The sequence below is a fragment of the Anabrus simplex genome, chromosome 6 (genome assembly GCF_040414725.1).
Source record: "Anabrus simplex isolate iqAnaSimp1 chromosome 6, ASM4041472v1, whole genome shotgun sequence".
NCBI lineage: Eukaryota > Metazoa > Arthropoda > Insecta > Orthoptera > Tettigoniidae > Anabrus > Anabrus simplex.
In genome coordinates this window covers 9,619,763-9,642,040 of record NC_090270.1, presented here as the reverse complement: position 1 = coordinate 9,642,040, position 22,278 = coordinate 9,619,763, and the positions used below count along the sequence as shown (strand labels likewise).

General features: G+C 38.8%; 1 protein-coding gene across 1 annotated transcript in view; it reads left to right on the top strand.

Moving 5' to 3' along the window:
• gw (trinucleotide repeat containing adaptor protein gawky) overlaps positions 1 to 22,278 on the top strand; it is a 475,910-nt gene that overhangs the window by 116,241 nt on the left and 337,391 nt on the right. The window contains exons 9-11 of the mRNA XM_067149652.2: positions 7,529 to 7,735; positions 14,455 to 14,592; positions 14,677 to 14,946. Coding sequence (XP_067005753.2) covers positions 7,529 to 7,735; positions 14,455 to 14,592; positions 14,677 to 14,946 — 615 coding nt within the window. The remainder of the gene's footprint in view (positions 1 to 7,528; positions 7,736 to 14,454; positions 14,593 to 14,676; positions 14,947 to 22,278) is intronic.

Below are 22,278 nucleotides of genomic sequence, written 5' to 3'. Positions count from 1 at the left end.
TGCTTTGTTTCCCATGTGGATTCCCATTCGATTCTATTCCGCTAGATAACAATTTCTTACCGAGTGGAGCCCTTGTAAGGCAGACCCTCCGATGAGGGGGGACGGCATCTGCTGTGTGTAGGTAACTGCGTGTTATTGTGGTGGAGGATAGTGTTATGTGTGGTGTGTGAGTTGCAGGGGTGTTGGGGACAGCACAAACATCCAGCCCCCGGGCCAATGGAATTAGCCAATGAAGATTAAAAACCCCGATCCGGCCGGAAATCGAACCTGGGACCCTCTGAACCGAAGGCCAGTATGCTGACAATTCATCCAACAAGTATTCTGCTAGATGTGAACGATGCAGTGGAAATTTTGACTTTTGACTTTACCGAGCTCGATAGCTGCAGTCGCTTAAGTGCGGCCAGTATCCAGTATTCGGGAGATAGTAGGTTCGAACCCCACTGTCGGCAGCCCTGAAGATGGTTTTCCGTGGTTTCCCATTTTCACACCAGGGAAATGCTGGGGCTGTACCTTAATTAAGGCCACAGCCGCTTCCTTCCCACTCCTAGCCCTTCCCTGTCCCATCGTCGCCATAAGACCTATCTGTGTTGGTGCGACGTAAAGCAACTAGCAAAAAAGAAAAATTTTGACTTTAACAGTTTTGATTCGATTCCACAAGGTGAGAGTGGGCATCTGGTGTTCATGTTGTCATAGCATGATGTCGTATGGCCTTGGCAATCCTGGACAGGCTCCGGGACACCAGACGCACACCACAAGCGTGCGAACGGTCTAACACAGGGTACAACTTGTGCGGAGACTGGAGGGTTCTATCCATGATGAGCTGCTTTGTGCGGACGTATTCTATCTCAAGGGGTTCTAAAATCTTAACAGTTTAACCAGGAAATATATTTACAACAGAACACTTTAAACAGGGAAAATATACATATATCTTAATGCAACCGATCAAGGGACCAAGAATATCACACTTCTTAGGGGTGAAAACTTCTTATGCGGGAACTTCTTAACAGAGTTTCACTTAATATTGTCATCAATACGGACCACGAAAATTATAAACTTTGATCCCTGTAGAAGTTGCCCATCTCGACACTTATTTTTTAAACTTGTTGAACCAATTACCTGAAACTGGAAGTGTAACACCTAGAAAAAGTAACAGGAACTAACTAGTGATTTTATAGCTGCTGATCCTATAGATACGCACGTTAGTTACCGTGCAATCGCACGAGGAAGTGGCATGAGTCACACAAGTGTGTTATGCATTCTTCAGTCATTCGTTCCATCTGTATATCACATCTCCATCAAGAGTTGCATGGAAACAATTTGTATATGGGAATTAAGAGATTTATCACTTATCTTGTTTAGTAATGAAGCAACATTTACAATTCGTGGCCAAGTAAACCTCCAAAACGTGCACAATCCCCAATGGTTTCGTCAGCTGGAACGTCAGTGTTCTTGACATGTGCGGTGTGGAATAGTGAACCATCAGCTCATAGGTCCTTATTCTAGAAGGATCACCAGATTCTCAAAAGTATCTCAGCCTCCACCGGGCGAGTTGGTTGTGCGGTTTGAGGCGCGCGACTGTGAGCTTGCATCTGGTATATAGTGGGTTCGAATCCCACTGTCAGCAGCCGTGAAGATGGTTTTCCCTGATTTCCCACTTTCACACCAGCCTGTACCTTAATTAAGGCCACGGTGCTTCCTTCCAACTCCTAGACCTTTCCTATCCCATCGTCGCCATGAGACCTATTTGTGCCGGTGCGACATAAAGGAAAAAAAACAAAACAAACACCACTACCCACTTCTTTAGATGTTAGAAGTTTAGGAGAAACATGTAGCTTGACACTGTACTACAGAGTTTCTTTAGTTGTTTCCATGTTTATGAGAACACACAAACCATACCAGATGTTATGAAAAGACGTATTACTGCTGCCTGCATTGGAATTTCTGATGAAATGCTAGAATGTATGAATCAGTCATTACAAAGCAGATGGGAATGTTGTATTGAAGTTGTTGGTTGTCATTTTGAATGCAGCCTTTGAGACCAATTATCTCTTCTTCAGAATCCAAAGAATTAGTTTATTCACATTTTTCTTAAGTTAGTGTTGATACATAGAGCAGACAACTGCTATGTTAGCTCGTAAACTGCTTGTACTTGTTATTTATTTAGCTTTTATGGCATTCGTTGGACCACTTTTGTCAATTTTATAAAAAGGGTGTTTCAATTTTCTGTTGGCCCAATACTTCTTTATTCTCATTTACTTTTTCTTCTGAAGTCACCCATCCCAGTGGTCCGTCTGTTGATCTTGGTTTGTTTGCGGGAGTCTTGATTTTTGTCTGCTTTTTTTTTTTTTTAATTATTTTTTTTATTTTTTTTTTTAATGTTGTAATTTGGAGTTCTCTCATACCTTCCTTGACTTTTGTAATCCATCTAATGTTGCTTTTACTGTTCCATACTTTTTCTATAATTCTCCTGATTGATCCTGTTTTCTGGTGTCCTGAGTAGATCAATGTCCAAAGAATGAAATTCGTTTCTTCCTGATTGGGCTCGTTACTGGTTCCATTTCTATATAGACCGTTTCGTTAGAAGCTAGTATCCAGTGTCATTTGCTTGGTAATTTTTGTTTATGCACATTCTGATTTTTCTTCTTTCATTTTGAGTATTCTGTCTATTTGTGCAGTTTGAGTTGTTCTGAAAATGGTTTCAATTGCTTATGTTATTTCTGGTTGTTTAATTCTGTACCTGAGAAGCTAAAGGGCGCATGTCTATTTTTTGTGATTCTGAGTTATGGGCATTTTTGTGCTTGGTATAATCAGACGCATCTATGGAATAAAGGCGGTTGTCCTGTTGTCATTCCCTGTGAATTTAGTGTGGCAGTGCTTTTAGGACGGAAAGGGTGCATGTGGGACATCCACGTTTTGCAGGAAACTTTTTAGTGCTGCAAGGTCGCATGTGGGACATCGGCCTTATTTCTTCTAAGTAATTTCCCCGTGGGAAGAAAGAGTCGATAGATATTCGCCTTTTGCCTAGATTATTGGAGTACGATAATGAAGTGTGCTTATTACTGTGAACGTTGCTATGGTTTCCTGTGTTACGGGAATGTAAAGGACCTGCATTATCGCATGCAAATTTGCATGAAAACAACAACAGTGAAATATTGTAAGCCACAAGAAGTTACGTTTCGTGAGACTTTGGTGTTTGAACGTACGCAAAATGACTAGTTTTTAAAGAGGGAAAATGCTATTGCAGCTTGCTCTGAAACGAGCATGTGAAGTGAGAGGTAAATATATTTATGAGGTAAATATATTTATATGTTTTGTGGAGTTACACCCTAATCACCAACTTCAATTTATAGATTCAATTTAGGTCCCATTAATGTATGCTGTATTCTTGGTAATATCTTAATAATCATTATTACTGTTTTAGTGCTATTTATTAACATTAAACTTGACTGCTAAACTTCCACTAAAAATATTGCGTATTGCCAAGTAAAAAAATAATATTCTCAGGTGAAGAGACACATGAGAAACCTGTGGATAAAGAGAATATGGAAGACTTGCACGATGACATTGCATCAGACTTCTCTGACTTGGACCCTGAAGGCAGTAAAAGTAGTGAGCTTTCTTTAGACACCCATAACATGATTATTATTATTATTATTATTATTATAGTTTCTTTTAATTTCAGAATGTCAAAATAACAGAGGCACGTGAGTTACCTGCAACTAACGGGAAAGTAATAGGAGTAGTATATCGTAGGAGAAAAAGGATCAGAGACCCCTCAAGTTGGAAAGGAAATGCACTTGAGTCCCGTTAATCCGAAAGTCGGGTTAATCCGAACTGAAATATTAATTTTCTTTTAAAAAATTATCCGTATTGGAATGAAATAACATATTATAGAATGAGGATTTACTTGCATTTTATTAGTCTTATTTTACTAAAATAACTTAATATAAACGTAATTACACATCATCAAACCATCAATCACTGGTCGTTTATCTTTACAAAGTCTGTTAGTTTCTTTTTCCATAGTGATTGGAACCTACTCGAAGATGCAGTGTTAAATCTGCGTCTCATAAACATCACATGAATAGGCGTAGCAGCAGAAAGTTTCTCGACGTACGTACAGCAATTTCTAAGGCGGCCACAGCAGCTGAATGTGACACTAATTGTTCATTGTGGACTTCTTCGTCGTCACTGTTCCTCAACAACTCCAGATTCCTTCTCTACCTTAGCTACAGTTTCTTGGTCTGTTTGTAATTGATGACAGTCAATTTCCATCCACTCACTAATTTCATCTTCATTGGCTCAATCCGGTGGTATTTGAAGGTGCTCAAATACGTCAGCCTGGTGTGAGTAGATTTACAGGCACGTAAAAGAACTACTGCGGGAGAAAATCCCGGCACCTAGGAGTCTCTGGAAACCGTAAAAGTATTTGGTGCCACGTAAAAACAATAACATTATTATTAGAAAATATTTTCCGGTTAATCCGAAAATTTTGTAATCCGAACAGACTCCGATCCCAATTAGTTCGGATTAACGAGACTCTACTGTAGTGCTAAAAGAAGCAGGTAAAATGAGGCACCTTATAAATCATTGAAGGGTGGGAAGGAAGTCCTGGCACGCGCACTTAAGCCTCCACGTAATAGAATGAAATATGCCGAGAAATTAACTGAATAGGCTTTACAAAAGAAAATATTTATAAAATCCTCCTATCAAAAGTCAAGTCATCTGTTAGATGAAGCAAAGTCTATACATGTTTCAGCCTAATCTCAAGGCCTTCTTCAGTAGTAAAACAATGATTACATAATATACAAACAAATTAAAAATCGTAATGATGTGAAGTGACAGTGATCATGATTGGTGAGTTAAAAACACGTTGAGGTACAAAGTCCTCTCGTCTAATAGATCTTGCTGACTGTTAAATAAAAACACTATGCTGAGGAGTGTAGTGAGACCGTCAATACTACGAATAAAACGTGTATAACATCTGTAATGAGAAAAAAAGGAATATATGAGTGGATGAAGAAACAAGTTAAAATGATGTACGAAAAGAAAACTCATATGACTTGCTTGTAACTAAAAGTTGTCGTCTTGAATGGAGATGACCTTGTCGGTCTCAAGTCACATTGACAACTAAGCCTGTGTGTGGCTTACTGTGTATCTGTGTCGATGTGGTTGGGAGGGGTAATGGAGGGATAGGAATAGGAACGGAAAAGTATATTTGACGCCTTTTGGAAGGAGTCAAGTTCTTGGGACCAGAAATGTCAGATGATAAGAACCTTGGTGAAGGAATTTCCAAAAAAAATAAACGCGTAACTATTAAAGAAATGGGTAGTTCTACAGAGGGAAGAAAGATGACAAAACTACACACTGGAAAAGTCGCACACTCATGGAAGTGGACAATATTCATTCAACCATTGAAAGGAAAAATTCCGAACTCACCAACTTGGAGATCGCTGTACCATGTGATTGGGCTTAGTTCACTAGAACATGCTAGGTAAAGAAGCCAATAGTAGTCCATGAAATGCAATGTAGCAATTTTAGAAATTTCACATCTTTAACAAATCGCAATAAATTTACTATAGGTGTAATGTTCGTAATGTTAAAAGTTGTATGGCTTAAAGTTACAGCTGACAAACCTGGAAATATTGCCTACAAGACATCCTTCAACGACGCCCGGTTTCAAGAAATTGATATCGGAAGACATCGTAGAACTGCTCTCCTGTTACGCAAGAAATTCCGACCGCATGAAGTGGATCCAAACACGTTAGTTCAGCAAAATGCACGGACCTGCAAACGTTAACTCAGTGGATTCCATGGCAGTACAGTGCACTTTAGTGACCTCCCTCATGGAGAAGAAGACGAAGAATATCCTACCGATGAGTGATACTTCTACAGATATAAATTGAAATTCTCTGGAGAACATTTCATTCGGGAAAAAGTAATTTTAGAATAATTATCTTACGGAGGACTTCAGGGAAAAAAATTAATGTGTAAAACAAGTTTTGAAAATTGTCTTAATGTGATAATTATAACATTGTGTGTGTGTGTGTGTGTGTGTGCTATATTATGTTTTTCTTGTTCGTTTAGCTACAGAACAGGTATAAATTGACATTACACACAGTTATTTATGTTTTAACTTACTTTTTCTGTATCCAGAAGTGTAATAAGGAATTAAGAAGGAAAAAGGCAGATGTCAATTTTCACGGTTTTCCCAAGAAAATTTAGATTGGAATATCATCATCTGCAGTTTCTAGCTGTTAGCCGGGTCTGCTTGTAACATAAGCCTCTCCATCTCCTCTTGTCTTCCCACCACTTGTCTCTTGGTCTTCCTCTTGGCCGTTTACCTGTTATCTACAGTTCGTGCATCCTCCTCGGTATTCTTTCCTCTGTCATTCTTTTCATGTGTCCATACCATCTAAGTCTAGATGCCTCTATCCTATTCTATAGTGGCTCTTCTTTTACTATATCTCGAACCTTCTCATTTCAGCCCATCTTGTTACTCGTATGCTGCTGCTCAGAAATTTCATTTCACTTGCCTGCATTGTATTCACGGCTCTCTGCCTCTGGTGTTGAGAGGCCTTTTTTATTGTATGTGCTCTTGGAGGAATGTCAGTCTATTTATTCTGTAATCCAATGTCTGCTTTTTGTTGAGATTACATGTTATTTCTAAATATTTAAATTTATCAACGATTTTGATTTCCTGTTCATCTGTTGTGATTTTATTTGCGAGTGGTGGGTCAGTTGACATGATATTTAACTTTTTGAAGGATATTCTGAAGCTGATTTAACTTGCTGGACAGGAGAGCATCATCAGTTTGTGTTATTGTTGCACTGTTCTCTCATTATATATTCCTAGGCACAGTTGAACAGCAGTGGTGATGGGCAGCCTCGTAAACCTGGCTCAGATTTTGTGTCGGTTAAGCTGAGTTCAATCAATTTGATTTTGGATGGAGTAAAATTTTCAGTATTGAAGGTCTATGGATGCAGTGTACAATGGTTATTACAAGAGGCTTATTTTTTTGCCATCCATGACTTGTTGTTGTTTTCTGAAAATGAGAAGTACATCTTAATTCGAATTTGAAAAATTCGAGAACTTGGTTTGCATGTATCTGTTCTTCCTTTTGAGTGTTTTCTTCAATAAACAGTGAAGAGAAATAGAGATTTTAAGACAGATTTTCACTCTTAAGGCTGGTTTTTATCTTCAAGGTTATCACAATATGAAATCTGAGGAAATTTAGTGGGACACTGAGTCAAGAAAGTTGGGTAATAATGGCTTGTGGCCTCTGGAGAGGCTTGGTGCAGGTCTTTTTGTCTGTGAGTTTTCATTCCACCATAGTTAAGTCCAGTCGTATTTCTTAACAAAATTACTTGTTTAAACAAAGGTAGTTGCAACTCATTGGAACAGGGCTGAGGCTGAGTGGGGTGACGTGTACATGAAATCAGAGGATGAAATTAGCTCATATCAGATGTTTTTTGAAAATTTCAGAGGGATATGAAAATTGTTAATTGTGTTTAAACCTTGTATCAGGCACAGACCTTTGGGAGGCCAACCTCCGCAATGGGGGGCAACCACCTCCTAGCCAAACTCAGAAGACTGCACCCTGGGGCCACACACCAACTACAAACATTGGCGGAACGTGGGGTGAAGACGATGACGTTGGCGATAGTTCTAATGTGTGGACCGGAGTTCCTGCAAATCCTGTGCCTGGTGGTGCCAACGCTGGAATGTGGGGAGGTATATTTCTTACACTGTATAACTATTAAAGATTGTGATAGTGCCAGACTTAATGTGCATCCAATTAGGAGGAGTAGCTAGGTTAATGTTAAACTATTTTTAAACTGACTATATATACCGGGCGAGTTGGCCGTGCGCGTAGAGGCGTGCGGCTGTGAGCTTGGATCCGGGAGATAATAGGTTCGAATCCCACTATCGGCAGTCCTGAAAATGGTTTTCCTTGGTTTCCCATTTTCACACCAGGCAAATGCTGGGGTTGTACCTTAAGGCCACAGCCGCTTCCTTCCAACTCCTAGGTCTTTCCTATCCCATCGTCGCCATAAGACCTATCTGTGTCGGCGCGACGTAAAGCCCCTAGCAAAAAAAATAATTAAATAAACTGACTATAAAACAAAGTTGCCATACACTGTACTGAGCATCCAGAGTCATTCAAAAAGCTGTGTGAAAACTATTGTAAGCTCATTTGAAAAATACCTTGGAGTTTTAATTGCCTTTCACTGGTGAGACAAAAGCTTTTCGCTGATGATGATAAAAAAGGCATAGTATTTAACAACAATAAACTCCAACAAAACAAGATGATGCTTTCTTAATTTCAGCACTTGCTTTGTCGCTGGATAGAAAGGTCTGATCTCTTCAGTCTGAATGTTTTATGTCTTTCATCAGAACTTGAACCGGCATCTTCTCTTCCATACTGCAGATATGGACTTGCACTTTAATTTACTTTTCAACCTCATGTTAACACTTGTGTAGTTCCTTGCAGGAATGAAGTGTTAATGTTAATTTGAGGCACCCCATCTGACTGGAAAGGACACCAAAAATTCAGTGCTGAAAAAAAGCACAGCACACACAAGGTACGGTAGGATTTAAAAAACAATCTGAATGCATATGCAGGTTAAGCACACCGTTACACGATAATCCTCATTACTCCCTCAGAGGTGCCAACTATTACGGATTGTCCGTAATTATTACGGATTTCGCCTCACGATTATGGCATTACGGAAAAATATATTGTAATGGGGAAAAAAAAATTTCCACAGAAAAGAAAAAATGTTTTGAACATTACTGCTCAACCCTCCTAGTTCCAGTGTTTGTCAGTTGGCCACTATACTTGTTCAGTCATCATTTCCTTTTGCAACCCATGAGCATTGTGAAATTAATTGTAAATGAAGGACCCCTACTCCACGGTAAAACCTTAAGTAATGTTGTATTTGCAGTATTACAGTAAGTCTGTTGTCACACAGAGCATTGAACGATCAAGAGCAACCAACTGACATCGAGTACTAACTAAATTCATTTACATTGTCACACTGGTCATTGATCGAGAGGGATCGACTGCACGGAAACAACTGATACACTACTTATCAAACTTCCTTCAGGAAAAACACGGAAAAGCAAAAAGCGTGTAATGGATATTAAAGATTTTGATGCACAATCCATAAATTTTACATTCTTCAGAAAAATACTACGTCATTATCTAAATTATGACCTGTGTCTAGAGAGGATTAGTTTCCAAGGAGCTTCTATCAGTTTGAGAAATATTGCAAACAAGTTGCATTTGAACAGGAAGAAAATTAGAAATAATAGAAAGGTTTTAATTGAGGTCACCTATACGGCGAAAGATCTTCACCTCAGTAAGCCACACGCAATGACATGATAGTCGTTATCTTGTGAATAAATTTGCGAGTCAGTTGCTGCAGAAAGAGAGTTCACTTCGGACGACTGATGGTCTCCAACAAGGAGATAGCAAGCAACACAAGAGTATCTAAACCTTAATTACGACTCCATGAGGAGGACTGATAAAAATGTTCCTTTCCAAATGTTGTGCTGTAAATTCCACTTTATTCTCTTATTATAATGTAGTCAGTCAATCAGTTTCCCCACTGTTTGTTTTTATCTATATTTCTTAAGACAATCATTTAATAAAATCTGTTATTATTCTCATACTTTTCAGTACTTCAAACCAATCTCTTCTAAATATCTTAAGCGCTACAAAAGCTATCGTAAGAGGACCACATTGTTAAGGAATGCACTCGACAATGACCAGCAAACAATCAGAAGCAACATTCGTGACTTTTAAATAAGCTTTTTTTACTATGTAGCCTAATGTGACAGTAAGGTGAAAAATTTATTTCTGGAATGGAATATAAATAGAAACTGCCTAAACTCGACTCGCTAATAATTTTTATCACCACCTATAAAATTCATATTTTGCCTTTCCACGGGTGAAATGTTTCACAATATTAATGACTTCATATTTGTGATTTTTATCTATCTCTGTGTATTACAAGTACAGACGGGCCAAGTCCCCCGATTTGAGCGGGAGACTCCTGATTTTTCATTGTTCCTCCCCATCTCCCAATCGCCAGGTCCAATCTCCCGATTTTCAGAGCAATTTTTGTAATTTTTGTATTATTTTAAACTCCCGCGGATTTCCTCGTTCTATCGATATATTGCTAAGTATGGCTGGTCAATAGTAGTTTTAATAATGATACCAGCTGGAAGTACAAGGCACGGTGGCTGCTCCTCTTCGGTCCATAATACAGTCATTCTCTTTGCAAGCGAGTAACATTCTCTTCGTAGTAACCTAACCTCAGAAGTAGCACATCATAGTCATTCTACCTGGGGCAAGACCTGCAGAAGTGCTAGTGTTGTGCCTTAATATTTGTTTTGGCCAAAATGTCAAAAAAGAAATCTGATGCAGTATTTAAAAGTGCTTATAGGGAAGAGTTTCTTTGTTTGAGTGAATCCAGAAAGTGACCAACGTTCACATTCTGTACTATATGCAGGTGTGATTTTTCATTCGCACATGGTGGGAAATGTGATATACTCAAGCATATGCAAATGAAAAAAGAAACATAAGGAGAGTGTCCAGTGTGTAGAAAGAAACCAGAAACTGAACTTTTCATGTAAAAACCAAGATGTAAATCCTGTGACGAATGCCGAGGCGTTATTTACGTCATTTATAGTAGAATATAACCTGCCTGTAAATTGTGCTGATCATGCGGGATCCTTTGTTTCGCAAAATGTTTCCCGATTTGGAAATCGCTAAACGATATGGGTGTGCTAGAACGAAAACAGCGGCTATCATTGCAGAAATATGCATGGAAGAAAGGGCGAAAATTGTATCACATTTGCAGGTGAATGCATTTTCTGTTGCTACTGATAGTAGCAATAAAAGTGACTTAAAAATATATCCCATTGTTCTAACATTTTTTAGGCCTGAACTCAATGAAATTGAGTTGTCTACTCTCTGTGCCTAATTTAGAAGGGGATGCTACTGGAGCTAACATTGCTTTTGCTCTCAACTTTTAGGGAATTCTGCATTCCAATAAAAAACTGCCAGCTCTTGGTGCTGATAATGCTCCAGTAATGGTAGGATTAAAGAATGGTGTGGCAGGATGTTTGAAGCAGGAAAATAGTAACATAATCATCGTAGGCTGCTCTTGTCACCTAATTAATCTTGTTGCCGAGACGGGTGCGGCGTGCTTGCCCGTAAATATAGATGAAGTATAATTGATATATTTTATTATCTGGAAAGAAGTGCAAAGAGGAAAGAAAAGTTCAGAGAATTTCAGACTTTACACAACACGGAGATCAGGAAAATTCTGAGGCATGTGCCTACTCAATGGTTATCACTAAGAAGGTGTTTAGATAGGATTTTGCTTCAGTGGGACCCTTTGGTTACGTTATTCAGGAGCGAAATTGTGAGTAAGGATTCTCAGATGGGAACTTTGAAGACTTAAAAATTCCTAAGCACAGTCTAAGTGCAGATGTGCCTTGTTTGTCTGAAAACGATAAGGATTGTGATAACATTTCACCTCACTCCTCAGTTAAAAGGAAAACCCAGTCATCAGTTTCACTAAAAAAAAATGACACTAAGAGCCATGCATCGTCACCTGAACGACTTTTCATGTTCCTTTCATCAAATTTACATAAACCTTTTTGCCTTTTTCTCTCAAGTTTTATGGATATCTTCGAGAATCCAAACATAGCTCTTCAGTCAAGTATGCCGCACATCCACTTATTGAGGTCAGTTTTGGAGGAACTATTGAAAAATGTGATGGGAAGGTTTGTGAAACCAGACGTTATTAAAAGATCCTCCTCTCTCCGTGGTATAGATTATCATACTCCAGCAAATCAAAGGGATGATTGTGATCTGATGATAGGGAATTCTGTGTTTGTTTTAGTGAACAGCTTGAAGTCTGAGGAAAAAGTGCATATTCTTCAAGTCTGTTAGAAAGTGTTTCTCTTCACCATGTGACTACATGGTACACAAATTTCCATTCAAAGATGAAGTTTTAATTAATGCAGAAGTTGCAAATATTTCTGCTATAAGTAAGGCATCATTTTCTAGCCTTGGATTTTTCATTAACAAGTGTCCGAACATTTTGACGAGTGAAACGGAACATTTGGATAAAGAAACTGATATTCTGCATTCCCAGTTCTGTAACTTTCAGCTCGAAGAAACAGACCTGGCAAAAGGAGGAATTGATGTTCAATGGGCATTGGTAGGTCAGATGAAATCAGCTGATGGTGTACTTAAATATGACAGACTTTCTAAGGTGATGCTTACTATTTTATCAATTCCACATAGCAATGCAGAATGTGAAAGGATTTTTATCCGAGTCACAAAGACAAAAACACAGTTCAGATCCTTGCTGTCTGAACAAACTTAGGAGAAACTTTTAACCTTGAAATCAGTTTAGCATGGCAAGTGCTTCGAGCAAAAATTTAGTTCGAATTTCTGAAGAGGGCTAAGTCAGCTACTGGTGTGTTGAACAACAATTAGTTGTAATGTGTTCAGCACGTTGAAGGATGAGAAGTCACATGTTCCTACAGTTCAGGTATGTTCAGTATTTAGTATTCACATGTAAATGATGAAATATATATAATATGGGCAAATAGAATTGTTAATGTATTGAATTATAATGAATTTGTTCATGTTCTGCCATCAGTGATATGTCTTAATACGTCGCGATTCGCTGTGAAATTTATCCTGATTTTTCACTTTTGAAAGTTGGCACGTCTGCAAGTACCTTGTTCATCATTCAAGAAAACCAGGAAGTGGGCGCGATAAGTAACAATGACAAGCAAATTTACTGCTTAGTAAATTGCCAGGCTGTATTGTATATCGACATTCAAATTTTGTATGTTGCAATAATTCTTGAAATTTACAGATTGATTGTAATAGGAATGAAAGGGAGTTTCTGCCTGGCATTGCCGCTTGAGCAGTCTCGTGCCTAGATGTTGGAACACCTCTTGCCTGTACTTTTTCGAACAGATTTGAAAGGAGTAGCATGTTGTGGAACTCTTTAAGTACAGTGAAACCTTGTTAAGACGTTTGTGCAGGGTACAAGGAAAAAGAATGTGTTAAGCGAGAAAATGTGCTAATGAATATACGAATAAAAACTATCCACAGGTATGTGGAAAAACTTGATATGATTTATTTTAACGAGGCTGTTTTACATCGTGTATCCGCGGATATAGTGAAAACTATAGTCCTATCTTATCATTTCTAAAAATGAGAAGAAAGTATTAAAAGGTGTGAAAAACACGAGAGTACAAATATCAAAACCTTTTCCTGTGGGGATTATAAAAAAAGTACAGTGAAAGGTATGAAAAACACCAGACAACAAATATGTAAACATGTTCACAGGGGCCAACAAAAATATCAAAGTATTTTGCAAATCACACTCTTTCTAAAACAAATGTTAATAGAATCTCTTTATATCGGACAAGTGGGTTATTTTAATACTATTTGCTGGTCGCAATGACAATGAATTGGAGGTTTCATTCGACCATGTGCAACTGCGATCTGCGAGAAAATTTTGGCTGCCATTTTGAATCAAACAAAACTTCAACCAACTTGAGTGATCGAGTCGAAACTCGAAGGGGCAAGTTTCAGCCTTTGTGGCCTCTGCACGCTTATGTCAGTCGACATTCTGACTTTTAATTTTGACTTTATTATTAAGGAATTTCGCAATATTTTCCTTATCCATAACTGGGCTATCACGACAAATAAGCACCACGGTAGTCAATTTAACACAATTATGTTCCCAATCCAGATATAGGTTACTGTATAATGGGACAAATATTAATCACACTTCACTGTACTACTCAACACAAAATACAACCTTCTGAAAGGAATGCGAAATAAAAGCACAAACAGGCTCACGCTGCTATTCAGCGATCTCGCTGTTAACCAACAATCAAAACTGAACATTCCTGAGACTGATGGCTTGCTCCCCAAAAGTGCAACTTATCCTTTGAAGTTCAGGAGGGCCTCTTCCCGTTATCGCGCAGCTGTGGCGACGTCTCTTACCCGAGTTGGAAATTATGTTGGGCCGATGACCTAGGTGTTTAAAAAACAAGCAACATAAGGGATGTCAAATATAGTAACATTTTCATGTCTAGGAAAAATGTGATCATACAAAATGGTGATGGCGAAAATTTGTGACGCGATAAGTGAGGTATTTTTATGTAGATTTAATACGATGAGTGTCAGGGCTTTGAATTTACGACGTGCTAAGTGGGAAAATGTGTTAATGAGGAACGCACTAACGAGGTTTCACTGTTTTTGGGCTCGGGGTCATCTGTGGTATGTAGACTGATGTTACACCTTTTAGCCTTGTGTCCTGTGTACATTACATGTTATATTGTCTGAAGTTTTATTGATGAATGTTCAGACAGTAGTGATTAACAATGGATGATTTTTCTAGCTCCCAAGAAAGAAAATGATTGGAGCGGCAGTGCAGGTGGATCTAACTGGGGAGATCCTCGATCTGATCCTAGTGGAGGAATGCATCCGCGTAATGTTGGCAGTATAGATCCACGTCCAGACCCACGGGAATTACGAGGTTTTTATATTTGGCACTATGCTTAATGATTTAATGCTATCCACTTGACTATCCGAGAGCTCTCCTATGTTGTTTTATTGCCAGGTGGTGGTATGATGGATCCCCGAGACCACATGCGGGGCATGGTGGATCCCATGCGCGATCCCAGAGATATTCGTGGAATGGGTGACATGCGTGGAGGAGATGCTATGATGCGCGGTGATCCTCGAGGCATCAGCGGTCGTCTGAATGGAGCTCCGAACGATGGAGGAATGTGGGGTCAACACCCTCAACCCCCTCATCATCATGGGCCACATCATCAGCAGAGTCAGCCACCTGGCAAGATGGTGGGCCCGGCTGGGGTCACTGCTGGAGGTGACTTTATTTTATCTTATATTCTTTACCTCTTTTTGGAATGTTTGGAATTTGATGCATGTTTGCCCTTATGTTGCCATGTCTGGTGTGAATATCTAGACTATAGTGAAAGGAGCTAGACCAGATTTTTAGCATGAAGCTTTTTTAGGTCTTAAAATCAGTAAAACCAAAATAGTTGGCTTGGTGATGAGTAGAAACTCTCCAACTGTTGATCTAAGAATTGGAGATGAGGAGATGGGTATTGTAGACAGTTCCAGTACGTGGGTAGTGTTCTGTCCTCAGACATTACCATACATAAAGTCCGGCTCCATGGCTAAATGGTTAGCGTGCTGTCCTTTGGTCACAGGGGTCCCGGGTTCGATTCCCGGCGGGTTTGGGAATTTTAACCATAATTGGTTAATTCCTCTGGCACAGGGACTGGCTGTACATGTCGTCTTCATCATAATTTCATCCTTATCACGACGCGCAGGTCTCCTACGGGCGTTAAATCAGAAGACCCGCACCTGTCGAGCCGAAGTCCTCGGACATATTCTGGCACTAAAAGCCATACGCCATTTCATTTTTACCATTCATCGAGAGATTAGCAACAGAATACAGAAAGCTTCCACATTGTGACATACTGTACGTCAAGTACTTTGGGATGAAACTTTTCCGTTAATTTCCAAGATCAGCTTGTACAAAATATATCTGGTACCTATAATGATGTATGGTCTGGAAGCAGCGACACTTGCCAGATCAGCGAAGAGTCTTCTTCAGGCAACAGAAATGAAGTTGTTCTGTTCCTGTCTACGAAAAACAAAAATGGATAAAATCAGAATGTGGACATCCGACAACAGCTTGGATTGGAAAGAAGTTTTGCTGGAGAACCTCAAAGAAAAGAGATTGCTATGGTATAGTCACAGGAAAAGAATGGATCCCCATAGGATTCCTCGCGCATTCTCTGACCGCAGTGTTCCTGGAAAGGGACTAAGAGGAAGACTTTGTGATGTTTGGGAGAAGCATATTTTCAAGGATCTTGAAATCGGAGATGTAAGCCGTCATCGCTGTGGATGGACAGGACAAACTGTAGGGGGCTCATACGCAACCTGGAATGAAGAAGTGGTGGTGGTGGTTGGGAGGAGGAGTAGGAGGGAAAAGAAATGAATAATTTATTGCGCCAAGAAGCATACAGTAGAAGTCCGTTATAGCAAGAATTCATAACGGCAAAAAATCTACTTGGTATAGCGGATCGTTGTTCTATCCGATTTTTCGTTGAAGTTGGGAAAAATCCACACACATAACTATTGGTATGTAACGGCAATCAGTTTTTTTCAAAACTTACGTTTATGCAGATTTCCATACTACAGCTTACTCATACGTTATTTTTCTAATTACGTGATGTGAACGCGGATGTTCAATTTCATTCTGAAGGATTGGAGTAGTATCATTCCAGTGGCTTCTGTGGAAACTTTTCGGTTTTCTTACCCAGGCCGAGTCACATAACCTACTTATCCTCGTATGTACCATGAACACATATTTCTAGCTCCAGTAGAGTAATGATAACCTTTTCGCTATTAATTATTCGGGAATAGCCTTTCCGAAATTTCACCAGGCGCGAGAAAATACGGTGTAACCTCGTAGTGCACATTCCTCATTAAGGTGATTTCTCGCTTAGCATGTTGTAAATTTGAAGTCCCTTTTCATGTTAGATTAAACTTATTTAAAAATACCTCATTTATTGCATCACAAAATTTCATTATTAGTGCTCAGAACGATCACATTTTTCCCAGGCCTGAAATTGTTCTTTATCATCTCTTGTGAAAGGAACGTGATTTTCAACACGGATTAGAGCCCCTCGCACAGGAGGCAGGTCGGTGAAAGTTCAGTTTTGCTCTCCGGTTTTCATTGATATTGCTGAATAACCCAGTAAGCCTGTTTGCACTTGTATTTTGCATTCCATTCAGAAGTTACGAGTTGTATTCTGTGTTGAGTGATGCAGTGAAGGGTATCAAATATTTATCGTATAATAGACTACGTAAGGATTAGGAACATGATCGTGTGAATTTGACTAGCGTGGTGCATATTAGTCTTGTGGTGGGCCTGTTATAGACACTGGAGAAGTCATCAAATCTTTTATTAATGAAGACAATGTTGCATTCAAGATGACTGTCAAAGTCATTTCTTTCGCACATGGCCGAGTTTAACCTCCAAATAAATCATGGTCGAAGAGTGTGATCTGCATTAATGCGCTGATTCTTTTACGCTGTCCTACAGCAATTGTTTTCATATTTAAGTATTTTACACTCCTTTAAATACACTGTTTTTATTTAACAAACCCCAGTGGACAGCTTACTTCCTCTAACCTAACACTGTTAACTACCTTACTCTACTTTACACGTGCAGACGTAGCGAATCAACACTTTAGCTTGAGATAGGTCAGGCCTATCTCACCCTCTTCCAGCTCTACTGTACATCAGCAGCCAAAACAAACTAACAAAAACAAAACAGGCAGACAAACAACCACCTACCTCATTAGAAGGAATACAGTACAGCTTTCATATAAATGAACTGAATCTACTAATTAGAAAATATACAATACTAGCGTAACCCGGTTGGTTTAGGATGTTTACTTTTAAGGTTAGTATCACCAGTTAGTTATGTTTAACTCTCTTGGAGCCAGGCGGTACTGCGAGCGTCCGCCCTTTAAATTGCCAGAGCCGATGAGATCGGCCTTTAAATATCCGTGCGGAAGTTGCCAGAGCCGATTACATCGGCCGGTTGGAAATTCTGTGATATACATACTTTTTTGGCAGTCTATAGTGACGTGCATACTTTTGTGACAACCTGTAGTAAAGGGGCTACAAGTTATTGTGTGCCTGGCCTTGCTTTGGAATTTCTAAGAGGGTGTTCTAGCTTTCACAAGAGTTGTTTCCTGTGTTTAGAAATACCGCTAACCAGTCAGTACAAGATTGCTCCTTGCAGCGAGTGGATTCTTGACAGCAGAATGGCAAGTAGTTCACGTGATATATTTTCAGCAGGTATTGATGACGATAAATTAATGGAATATTTGGAACAATGCGAAGTGAACGCGGATGATTTATCGGATAGCGATAGTGAATTTAGTTCAGAGGGTAGTGATGAAATTATACCAGACACGCCCCCGGGATCACCACAGCTAAAGAAGAGGCGTTTGTTTCTAATGGCAGTAAGGCTACTGTGAATACTGTTGTTGATGAAACTACTGATGACGAAGATAATGATGATGTCTCTGGAGAACATTTTGTGGAAATTTCTCCCAATGAGCCTGAAAACATTCCTCAGTCTCCTGTTTCGTTCATGGAACTTCCTGGACCTAAACATGCCCCTGCGCCTGATTCTCCGCCCATATCATACTTCAATTTATTTTTCACTTTTTCTCTGCTAAACCTTATAGTCACAGAGACCAATCGCTACGCTGACCAACTCTTTACTTGTAATGAACTGTCACCTAATTCCCGCTCTCGATGTTGGAGACGCACTACAATTGACGAAATAAGGGCGTTCATAGCTGTCATCATGAATATGGGACTAATAAGAAAACCTACCATTGTTTCGTACTGGAGTACTGTAGACCATTTCATTACCCCTTGGTTTGGTGAGATGTTCTCAAGGAATAGGTTTCAGCTTATTTTGAAATTTTTTCATTTAGTTGACAACAGTAAGCTTTCTCCTCCTGGCTCTCCAAACTACTATCCCTGTGCTCGATTCCAGCCTCTTGTAGATCATGCTAATAGGCTATTTAGACATCATTATACTCCTCATCAGCAACTTTCCATAGACGAAAGTTTATTTGGAACTAAATGCCATACACAACTACTCCAATACATGCCGAATAAGCACCATCACAAGTGGGGGATAAAATTTTGGATGTTGTGCGATGCAGTTAGTAAGTATTGTGTTGGTTTTTATACCTACCGAGTAGCAAGATCCACTGAAGACAGAAACGAAATCAGAATTAATGGACTGGCCTACACTGTAGTGACCAAACTCACGTCCCTAGGGAATTATTTTATGAAAGGTTTTCACGTTTACGCAGATAATTATTTTACGTCAATCCCCCTTGCAAAACATTTATACTCACTTGGAACATTTATTACCGGCACTATACGAAGAAACAGGAAGGGACTACCAGATGCTGTGAAAAAGCCATTTAAATTAGTTTGTAATATATATTTCAGACAGGGGCCAATTTTACTAGTGGGATCCAAACAGAAAAAATCTCAGAAAAATCAGGTGGTGCTTATAAGTACACGCGGAGCTGCAATAGAAACAGAAGTGCCTGCAACTGCTAGAAACATTAATCAACCCAAGAGGAAACCTAACGGGATCTTAGACTATAATCGTTATATGGGTGGCATTGATACAAATGACATGATGGTGTATTTTTATTTAGATGAACGTAGAACTTTGAAATTCTGGAAAAAGTTGCATTCAATATAATTTCGAGAATGGTCTTAAATGCTTATTTGATGTATTTAGAAAACTGTAACGGAAAGAAAATGACTAGGCTCCAGTTCTACTCCAGTATAATTGAATCCCTGAGTACGGAATGGTTTGATAATAGACAAAAGATTATCACGAATATTCCCGTGTGTGGCGTAAAACTGTTGTCAGGTACATTAGAAAGACGGTGCGTTGTATGTAGCTCTCCGCAACAGAGAAAGAGGTCGCAAACTGTGTGCATCAAGTGCGATAAAGGCCTGCATACTAAATGTGCAGCTCTTCATAAATGCCCTAAATAAAAAATTTATTTAAAGTTCTACTTGAACAAAAAACAGAGATTTTATATGACGTTGCGTTACGCTTTTTATTGTTCCTATTAGTGTTAGTGATAAGTGATTAGTGTTAGTGTAAATAACCTTAAGTGCTTCAACAGTGGTCTCAAACTTTGAACAACATTATATAGCGGTGATGAGTCTTCTTCTCAAAAATTTTCGGTGAGTAAATTTATTTTGTCATTTTCCTTCTTTTTTACTAGTGACATAGTAAATTTGTGTTTGCATTTTTTGTTTTTCTTTTTCTCGTTCAGAGCAATTATTCTGTTCATAAATGAATTCTCTATCATTACGCAAATGCCGGTCCCCACGGGTCAAGTGTAGTGTGCCTGCCTCTCACTCGGAGATCATGGGTTCGATTCCCGGACAGGTGAACGATTTTTACCTGGGTCTGAGTGTTGATTCGAGGTCCACTCAAACTAAGTGATGACAATCGAGGAGAGATCTTAGGCTAAGAGAGCTACCTTGGTCATGAAAACCATGAATAATGAACGAGAGAATTCGTCTCACTGACCATGCGTCACCTCGTAAACTGCAGGTCTTCGGACTGAGCAGCGGTCGCTTAGTAGACCAAGGCCCATCAGGGCTTTAGTGCCATAGATGTTTTAATTACGCATATTGTATTGTATTGTAAGATGTTTTTTAAAATAGATACTGAAACAGAAAACTAGAAAAGGGGATTTCCGATAAAATAAAAACTATAATCTCAACTATTATTTTTTACTTTTTAATAACTCAGAACTATTTTTATACAATCTACACCACATATATAAAATTTATCTTAAGTGTTTGCCATACATCGATATATACATGAATTTTATCGGTGAGTAAAATTGTCTTATTTTCATTAGGGACATACGTTTGAATTTTAATTTTTTATATTTTTATTTTTCGCGTTCAAAATAATTATTTTATAGAATTATATTTAGAAATAAATTCTGCATTTAGACGTATATTCTTTTGTATCGTAGATGATATTTTCAAAGTAGATATTGAGAGAGAAAGTGCAAAAATGTTTTTCTCTTCCTAAAAGTAAACGTTATCGACAACCATAATATCAACAATAATACTTTTTAATTATTTATATCACTCTAAATCAGTTGTTTATTTTATGTAGTCGACGTGTAGAAAATTTCTTGCCGGTATTTGACATACACCGGTAGATATACGCGAATGTTAAAATGCACGTAATTCTACTAAAAACGGCCTGGCACTTTACAGTAGTAGAGTGCAGGCGGAGCTCTGGCCTCTTCCAGCTGCTAGTGAGCGGCCGACCAGATCGGCTCCTGGCTCCAAGAGGGTTAAGTAAATTTTAGAGTTATTTAGATGTGTTTGATTTCAAGTTTTAAATTATTTCATTTTTGAGTAAAATTTTATCCTTGTGGAAGCTCGAATCGATTGGGAAGTATTTGATCCTTTCAAAAAGATAAGTGATAACTTCATGTATTTATCAGTCACGGTATAGATATGATCTACACGATTTCAACCGTCATTGAGACTCTCACCAATCAGCCTTGAGACCCCGAACGCAGTGGATTCAACACTAATCTCGGTCATTTTATACTATTCACTACAAAACCCCGTTCAGTTTACCATCCCAATGGAGGCTAAACGTCGACTTAAACTATATTCAGGGAGTCACAACAATGAATTTGACATTAATATCGGTATTCTATTATTTTTAAATAATGGGAAATGTCATGCCCTCCCATTCCCCACACCCAGCGGGGATTGGTGTTTTATCTCCACTTTTTTTTTTTTTCCAGATGGTAAGTCATATATGTACCAAGTTTTGTTGAGAGCTATTTTGGAATATACCCACATACACCCATTTTTTACGGTTATTTTTACATTAATTTTCAACCCTTCTCAACCTCCATACCAATTGCGGTGAAGTATGACTTATCCATCCAGAGTGTCACAGTTCAACTCAGTGAACTCATAAACATTAATAGCAGTCATTTTCGTTTATTTTTATATTTTGCCACCTCCACGAGGAGTGCTACTGGTGTTTTACCCAATAGTATTTTTTTTTTTTTTTTTCAGATAGTAAGTCATATGTGTACCAATTTTGTATGTGGGCTATGTTGGAAGAAAAATTCACAGAACGACGCCCGGAGCGTCAATATTTATCTCACTACTCCACACTATTTTCGATTATTTTTACATCTCAGCCCTTCCCACCCCACCCCTAGCGTGCTAGGTCTACCATACCTCCTCGCAGTTTGTCTCACGATAGTAAGTCATAAGTGTACCAAGTTTGGCTGAAATCTCTCCCGTAGTCCAGAAAACTATGTGTTCAACACTAATATCGGTTGTTTTTAGTTATAATTATATTTCGCCTCCTTCCCTAAGGCTTCTAGGGGTGTCTTGCCCTGCAGTATATTTTACAGATAGTAGATAATATATGTACCAAGTTTAGTTGACACCTATGCTGGAATATGCATACAAACACCCAAAATCTGTCATTTGCACATTTTCTTTTCTTCACCCCTTGTTACAACCCTGCTTACTGGGGCTCAACTTGGACTTAAACGAC